We start from the raw sequence: 8,688 nt of genomic DNA, 5'->3' as shown, positions 1-8,688 counted from the left end.
CTTGAACCTGCGTCACAGCGTGAAACGCGCCAACTTTCTTGCGTTGGGCGTCGCCTCGCTCTGGTTAACGCAAGAAAGTGAGGCCGCGTCGCACTGCCCATCGCTTAGTTTTCAAAAAGCTTCGCTGCTTCAACTCTATTGATGCAATGTCCGACTCCAATTATTTGTCATTCCAATTGCTTTGTGCCATCAAGACATTTCCTTCACGTGACCATCTTTTACAAGGTAATGTCTTTACCTCTCCTTCTTTATTTTTGTTTTGTTTCATATCATCATTATGTCATACTGTTCGGATCATTAGATACTCATGAGCTAAGTATTGTATGTAGAAAATACACTTCAAAATAAAAATAATCTATCCAATGTCGTTCTTGTGCAACCAAATAGTACATTGCATATTTTATTGTTAATTATATTATGATGAACAAATATATTTTTATTATTATGTTGCGTAATGTAATTACTATCCTAATAATCACGATCTAATTTTTACTGGTGCAATGGTGCCCCATCTGACTTACAATTTTGTAATTTTAGATGCGTACTTGTACAAACATTAGGTGCACAATCCGTATACAGATATACTAGAGTGATTTTGACTGAGTTTATAGTTTCAGTTACTGACCATTGTTTACTGTTTAGGTTATACATAGTATTTAAACAAGATATATAAAACCATTAATAGGTTACATGAACAGGGAAATCCTCTATCTCATCTGTCCAGGCGTTCTTTTCCTTGGCTGCATCGACAGTCCTTAGCGCACGCCAAACAACACTGTTACACTTGAAGCCCGATCCGAAACCTATTTGCCACGCTCTGTCACCCTTCTTTATCCTTCCTTTGGCTTCGGAGTAGGCCAAATTGTACCACACTGAGCTACTTGAAGTATTTCCGAACCTATAAAGAGTCATTCTTGAAGGCTCCATAAGCACTTTTGGGAGATCCAGATTCTTCTCAAGTTCATCCAATACTGCTCTCCCCCCTGCGTGAATGCAGAAGTGCTCGAACGTCATCTTGAAATCAGGGATATATTGTTTCATTTTCCTTTTAAAGACTTTTCTCGCGATTAAGGAGGCGAAAAAGAGGAGTTGCTCGGACATGGGGAGGACTAGAGGGCCAAGAGTTGTGATATTAGTTTTTAAGGCTTCACCAGCAACTGCCATTAAGTCTTTTGACAATGACACGCCTTTCTTTTCATCCTCATCTTCATCTTGGTAGGCACAACCGAATGCTCTGTCATCCGCACCTTTATGGGTGCGAACGACGTGCATCAGTTGATATTTTGAGCGTCTACGATCGGAGGAACGATTTGACATGAGAATAGCAGATGCACCCATCCGGAAAAGGCAATTTGATAAAAGCTTTGATTTCAGCTTCCCCGAATAGTAGGCCGATGATATTATTTCCGTGCTTGCTATAAGTGCATAAGAGTTGGCTTGCCCCTGTTCAATTATTTGACACATCAACAATTTTGATCACCAAGAAATGGAAAATCATGACATACACCTTTTAGTTTTTAAATCTTATTGGAACATAAGAGTGTTCCTACGCCTTAAATTTTCAGAGAAAATGCTCAAATTAAAGGGTGGAGAATTTTTCAGTTGTGTTACATTATCATTTAAAAGTGCTTGCACTTTCAATTAATCATATTATGTCTCAATACTTTTTGCATATTGGATGATGGCACGATTTGAACTTGAGACATCTTGCCTGCTCTGATACCATATTGAATTATATGACCGTCTAATTTAAAACTTAAGTAGTTGAAGAAAGCACACTCTTAATTATTTAGTTCGATTGTTTCTCAACCTGAAAATTTAGAATTATATGAAGATATACCAACCTGTAAAAGCCGGTTAGCTAGGTCAACAGAAATGAGTCCAGCACTGCAGCCCATGCCGCCGAGGTTATAGGTAATCACATTGACGCCAAGCTTATAATGGTTGACAATCATCGCAGAAAGAGATGGCGTTGGATTAAACGCACTAGAATTGACGATAACAATCCCAATCTCTTGAACCTTGACTCCGGTTTTCGCCAATAGATCGTCTATGGCACCAATGATAACCATTTTCGCTTCATTTTGATTAATACTCATTGGAACACTTGATGGGATCTTTGACTCGGCTGGAACGTAAGTCTTTTCACCTAAACCTGACCACTTCGAGATTTTCTTTAGAAAATTTAAGCTTTCTTCGTCCAAAATGTCGGACATTTTTTCTATGAAACCTTGTCTAGATGTCATAAAACATTGAGGTGGCTTATAACATGCAAAATCGACTAAGTAAACATTTCTTGGACGACTCACGAAGTAAACTGTCGTTAAGTAAACAACGAGAGTTGAAAAAGATTTCAACATGACAGGATGGTTCATTAGGTTTTCAAGAGTAAAGGTTGAAAGATGAAGTCCGACAGCAGCAAGAATTGGGACGATGAGGAGATAAACTGCATTTGATATTAGGTAATGGTATCCAAGTTTTACATATTTGAGTCTAATGGAGAGAAGAAAATTGGGCAGGTTTGACTGGCATACTTCTCCAGCATTTTCTGCCATTGCTGTTGTAGATTAAGAGAAGAGAATTAGTAGAACAAGAAATTAAGATTGTATGATGAGTTTCCAAGCAGATCAAGGTCCAGAGATTTAAAGAGTCAAAAAGCAGAGTTGTCCTTGTCCACTCTAGGTACCGCCTCCTACTGTAGTAATGTGCCCTTTATTATTTCCTATAACAGTAATGAAAAGTGAGTTTTGTAATCTATACATATTTACATATCAAGTTTCCATTTGCTTGACATACAATAAAAAAGGGCAGTCCAGTACACGAAGCATCTCACGTTCATGCAGGGTCTGGGAAAGGACCGTTGTCGTTGTGTTATGTACGCAGCTACCCTATTGCTTAACATACAATTTTTACATTAAACTAATGAAATTAAACACCTTGCACCAAATTATACCTCTATGTGTGTGGGAAGAAAGTTTTACTCATCATAAGAATGAAGCTAACGACATTTTTTTACTGGTGAGAAACGATAGCAGATTTTATAGATTAATCTACGCAAAAAAGAAATTCTTTGAACTCCACAATTGACTAATATTGTTTGGATACATGAAGTCCAGCTAACTGTAATAAAATTTACATCTGTAGAACAAAAAAAATATATATTTGAAAAATGAATAGAGGAAATGCTTACTTGAAGAATGATACTTCCAAGGAGATTTATAGGGTGGGCGCTAGTGTAGCTCACGCGAATTGCCTACAGATGCTTTAGGACCATATGTTTAACCAAAAATATGAATTTTCCGTCAAAACTTTATTTCAGAAGAACTCGGGTTACTGATAATCAAAAAATAAAATGCATAAAGGAAATTGATTTTGATAATAATAAGATGAACAGAAGAAAGCAAAGTAAATCAGTATATTCCGATGATATTTCGTATCCTTACAAATGATCAGTCTTCTCCTTTTATAGCTATTTCAAGGTAATACGTTTCGTTTCTACCATAATTGAGCCATTATTGTCTATGAATGACATTTAATGACATTTAATGTAACGTTATAGTCAGCAATCATATTTAATTCAATACAAATTCCTTAACGTTTTCTGTATTTAATGCCCAATAGTACGTATCTATGCCATATTTACTATCAGATTCATTCCCTTCAATCATAAAAAGGCTCAAGTATCTCTTTCTTGCTTTTTCTCTGAACATCTGCTCGTGCCTATTGAAGCTCGTGCCTTCTTTGATTATTTTTCATCACTTATGCTTCTTTGATTGGTCCACGTGTCATGACGTGTCATCTTATAATATATTCCATACATAAACTTAATTTTTCCCAATACAGATAGTCCCCCCACTTGCCATTTATTCATCAATAGAATATTTGGGAAGTGGACCTCATTAAAGCGGGAATATTTGCCGCCATTAATTCTTCTCTGGAACTGATACTTCATCTATCTCTTCCATTTAATGTCCATGACACGTGGCATTTCCTGATTGGCTCTGCAACCTTTCAGCGCCTTTGAAGGCTTTTTTATAGCTTCACCAATTACGAGGCGACAGTTCTCATTATGACGTTTCCATCATTGCGCCTTTTCCTTTGACGGTTGCTTCTGATTATAAATTTAACTTTTTACCTTTGTCTTTTTCTCAGAAGTTCAGAATATTCAATTCAAAGTTTCTTCTTCCTCGTACTACTATGTCTTCTTCAAACCCTAACCCTCGGAGAGTCCCCATTGTTGACAACCTTTTTCTTGCTCCTATTAGAAGTAGGAGAGGAGGAAGGCTTCGTAGTTTAGGGTCTTCTTCATCACGAGTTCCCTCTGTTCCTTCATCGAGTTCTACTCCTCCATCTAGAACCAGAGGTTCTCTTCTCAAAGGTCTTCATCTAGAGGTAAAGAACTCACTGAACCTCTTCGTGAACCTTTAGTGGATGAAATTGTTCCTGCGAAACTATCTTTATACAATGATAGAGAATCCCTTAGAAATCAACTATCTTCATTAGATCGTGCTGATATCTACCCAACTCAAATCACTGAAGTTCTGATTTCAATAGTTCGTAGAGATTTCCATTGGAGCCATGACTTTCCCATTATAATCCCTAATGCGAACCAAAGAATCACCTCCTATTTAATTGGGTTTTCTTTTGTTTACACTTACCCTTTCACGATGGGTTTTAAGCCTGCTATTGACCCTGTTATACTTGAATTCTGTCGTTTTTTCGATATTTGCTTAGGACAAATTGGCCCTATTGTGTGGAGGGTCGTTGCCTGTTTGAGGCACTTAACCAACCTGGCTAGTGTGCCTTTTACTTTCTCTCATTTAATCCACCTCTATTCTCCCAAGCTCTTTCGCCAAGGAATCTTTACTTTAGTAGCAAGAAGTAAAAGTGTTCTGGTCAACCCAAAAGATGATAAAGATCGTGGCTGGTATGCCAAATTTGTTGTTGCCCCCACTGTTGGTTTAGTGGGTGATGGAAATGTTCTCTTTCCCGAGAAGTGGAATTTTGCATGTGAGTTTTTTTTAACCTTCTCGTACCTTTTTTTTAATTCTGATGATCGCCATTTTAATTTCCTTCCTTTTCTTTTTAGCAACCATGGGAATTATCAATGAGATTCCCAATTTCTGTGGTTGGGTAGAAAAGTTATTACGTACCGCTCCGATGGACGGTAGGTCTTGGAAAAATCTCTCTCATTGATTTGGCTGGAAAGTGAAAACTCACGGTAAGAGTTTTTTTTCTTTTCCTACCTTACTTATTATTTACTTCAAAAATTATTTTGATCCTTCTTTTTGTCAAGATTTCCCATTCGAGGCATAAGTGCTGAGGCCGTCGTAGCTTTCAGAATTTCTTTAGATAAGGACCCAAAAGATAATTTTAGTTTCTTCATCAAAAAGGAAGGCTACTATCGACCAAGACTCTGGGGAGGAAGAAGAACAAGACGGGGGTTCTCTGATAAAAAGGCCAAGGGCTAGAAGAAGAATTATTTTAGATGATGAAGCATCTCCCCCTCATTCTATTCCTTCCACCGAGCCTGTTGAAGCCTCATTGGTGATTTCTGATGATGATACTCCCGCTGCTGCTCATGATTCTGTTGAACAACTTTTTGCCCATGGGTTTGGTAGTGAAAGTTTAGAGCCAATTTCTGATGAAGCACCCCTTGCTTCTTTTTCTACACCCATTCCTTTGATACCCTCTTTGCCAGTCGTGACTGTTACCGTTGCTGCTCCTCCCCAGGTTGTTTCGACTCCTCAGGCTGTTTTTACTCCTTCTACAGTCCCTCCTTCAACTGTTCCTCCTTCAACTGTCTATTACACTAAGGTTGGTTCCTCGAGCAGAGGTGAAGCTTTGAGGCAAGTTACCATCGAAGCTCCTGCTGAGGGTAACCTTTTGAGGAAATCAGGTCGAGCTGACGTATGGTTAACCTTTGATTGGTACTTTTTGAGGGTTTTGAAAACATTAAGTTCCCAGACCATTTTAGGGCCATTTTGTATAAGTAACTATTAGTTTATGACTAATTTCATACTTAGTCTAAACTTTTTAATATTAAGAAGTTTTTGTAGTTACTTTTGAACTTATATTTTGCTCATTCTTGCCTTTATATTTGAATGACTTATTCAATATATTTTGCAAAATGCTTTTTTAACTCCATGAATGCTTAAATCAATTATGAATTTTATAAAAGAGGGCCCTTTTATATTCGACACTTAATGAACAAGACGTCTCAACTTCATAATGGTGTTAATATATGACAAAAGAAATAGGAATATACATGTTTCTTGAAATAACTTTGACAAGTTTTTATTTGAACTTTGCCTAAGTTTTAAATAACACTTTACATGTATTTAAGTAACTTTTATAACTTTTTCGTAACTGTTTTCCTTACAACAGATTTAAAAAAAATTCAAAAACACAAGGTTTCTATTTATAACCCGTTTCAGTACATTACCTTTAATCTAACTATGATAAGGTTTTGCTTTGGCCTTAGCTTGTGACTTTCTTTGACTTTCATTGGCCTTTACTCTGCACTTGACCCATTCAATGAGTAAACTTTTCAGGCTTGAACTTTGATTATTCCCCAATCTTCTTTGCCTTCTTTATACATATGTCTATGTATATTATACAGTCCCCCAAGTGTTTGAGCTTTGAAGTATGAAGTCTCGAGAACTTGATTACTCCTCTTGTTTGGTCCTCTTCCTATAAAGGAATAAAACAAATGAGACTCGGAGGTGCGATTATAGATAAAGACTGCTTAACCCGTATCAATTTCTATTAGAATAGGTGTAACCCTAGACCGGGAATTTTAATTTATTCCACGTGCCTTGCAGGTCGTGATTCATCATTTAGTACGGGCTAGCTTTTTGCCTATTATCTAAAATCGTTAGTAAAATTTTAACAATTCAAAAATAGAATTTTAAAATGAGGACACCTGACCGTGGGTACTCCTTAGAAATAGTATCTTTTCAGGTGAACGACATTCCAATGTGAAGGTAATATCTTGCCATCCATTGTTTCCAGCTCGTATGCTCCTTTCCCCGCAATACCATGAATCTTGTAGGGTCCTTCCCAGGTTGGACTTAATTTACCCGCATTGGCCGCCTTCGTGGATTGAAAAACTTTCTTGAGTACGAAGTCCCCAATCTTGAAGTATCTTAGTCATGCTCTTCGATTGTAGTATCATTCCATGACTTGCTTTTGTGCTGCCATTCTTATTAGTGTAGCTTCCCTTTTTCCTTCAAGTAAATCAAGGTTTATGCGCATTTCTTCTTCATTGGATTCTTCTGACGCTTGCGTGTACCTCGTGCTTGGCTCCCCTATTTCAACTGGAATTAAAGATTCAGCTCCATATACCAATGAGAATGGTGTTTCTCTCGTGCTTATTTTTATTATTGTGTGGTATGCCCATAAAACACCAGGTAATAATTCTGGCCAATTACCTTTAGATTCTTCCAATCGTTTCTTCAAATGGTTGACAATGACTTTATTTGTTGATTCTGCTTGTCCATTACCCACTGGATGATAAGGCGTGGAAGTAATCCTCTTGATCTGCAAACTTTGAAATAATTTTGTGATTTGTGCGCCTATGAATTGCGGGCCATTATCACACACGATTTCCTTTGGTACCCCGAATCGACATATGATATTTCTTCAAATGAAATCTCTGACTTCTTTTTCTCGCACCTGCTTAAATGCTCCTGCTTCTACCTATTTAGTGAAGCAGTCAGTGAGTACAAGAAAGAATTTTACCTGTCCTTCTGCTTGTGGTAGTGGAGCCACGATATCCATCTCTCATTTCATAAAAGACCACGGTGCAATGGCCAGATGTAGCAACTCCGCAGGTCTATGCATGTTATTACCGTATCTTTGGCATTTATCACATTTAGCCACAAAATTCACCACTTCCTCTTCCATTTTAGGCCAATAATAACCTGCTCTAATCATGGTTCTTACCAGTGATCTCCCTCCTACGTGATTTCCACAATGCCCCTCGTGTATCTCTTTTATTACATATTCTATTTGAGAAGGCCTGAGGCATCTTGCTAAGGGACCACCGAACATTTTTGATAAAGATTGTCTTGCTTTAAACGATATCGAGCAGCCTTTTTCGAAGTGCGTGAGCTTTTTTCTTGTCTTTAGGGACGATACCATACTGCAAAAAAGCAACAATCTCATTCCTCCAATCCCAGGTTAAGTTATTGAAATTTACCTCATTTTTGTCTGGATCGAGTCCTGAGTGAAACAAATGAATTACAGAGGCATTTTCATTGCTTTCCACGTCTACCACAGATGCGAGATTGGCTAGGGCATCTGCCTAGATATTTTCATCTCTTGGTATCTGTGTGACTTTCCAGGTTTGAAATTGCCTAATTAAATCTTGTACCTTCTCTAAGTATTGCTGCATTCATGCCTCCCTGGCTGTATAAGTCCCCAACATTTGGTTAACTACAAGCTGCGAATTGCTTTTGATTATAATCTAATAAATGCCGAGTTCACGTGCCAGTTCTAAACCTGCAATCACAGCTTCATATTCCGCCTCATTGTTAGTTATAGAATGACATTTTATGGCTTGTCGAATGGTTTCACCTGTAGGTGGTACCAAAACAATTTCTAAGCCTGCCCCCTTCACATTAGATGAGCTATCAGTAAATAAGGTCCAAATTCCCGGATTAGACACGTTGAACAATTGTAATT

General features: G+C 37.7%; 1 protein-coding gene across 1 annotated transcript; it reads right to left on the bottom strand.

Annotated features, from left to right (window-relative positions):
- Positions 1-455: 455 nt before the first annotated feature.
- Positions 456-2,623, bottom strand: LOC107810815 (3-ketoacyl-CoA synthase 2-like). Its single transcript, XM_016635646.2, has 2 exons — positions 1,845-2,623; positions 456-1,443 (listed from the first exon to the last, which is right to left on the bottom strand). The coding sequence occupies exons 1-2, from the start codon at positions 2,553-2,555 to the stop codon at positions 679-681; spliced, it is 1,476 nt and encodes a 491-aa protein (XP_016491132.1). The 5' UTR covers positions 2,556-2,623; the 3' UTR covers positions 456-678.
- Between the last annotated feature and the right edge of the window lie 6,065 nt (positions 2,624-8,688).

The sequence above is a fragment of the Nicotiana tabacum genome, chromosome 8 (genome assembly GCF_000715075.1).
Source record: "Nicotiana tabacum cultivar K326 chromosome 8, ASM71507v2, whole genome shotgun sequence".
NCBI classification, from domain to species: domain Eukaryota; kingdom Viridiplantae; phylum Streptophyta; class Magnoliopsida; order Solanales; family Solanaceae; genus Nicotiana; species Nicotiana tabacum.
The sequence above is the reverse complement of the archived record's forward strand: the minus strand, read 5'-3'. Positions and strand labels throughout refer to the sequence as shown.

Bases quoted from the DNA above. Each gene is read 5' to 3' on its own strand.
- LOC107810815 (XM_016635646.2), bottom strand. From the start codon at position 2,555: ATGGCAGAAAATGCTGGAGAAGTATGCCAGTCAAACCTGCCCAATTTT. The intron at 1,444-1,844 runs GTTGGTATATCT...ATAATTGAACAG, and splicing joins TAGCTAACCGGCTTTTACAG to GGGCAAGCCAACTCTTATGC.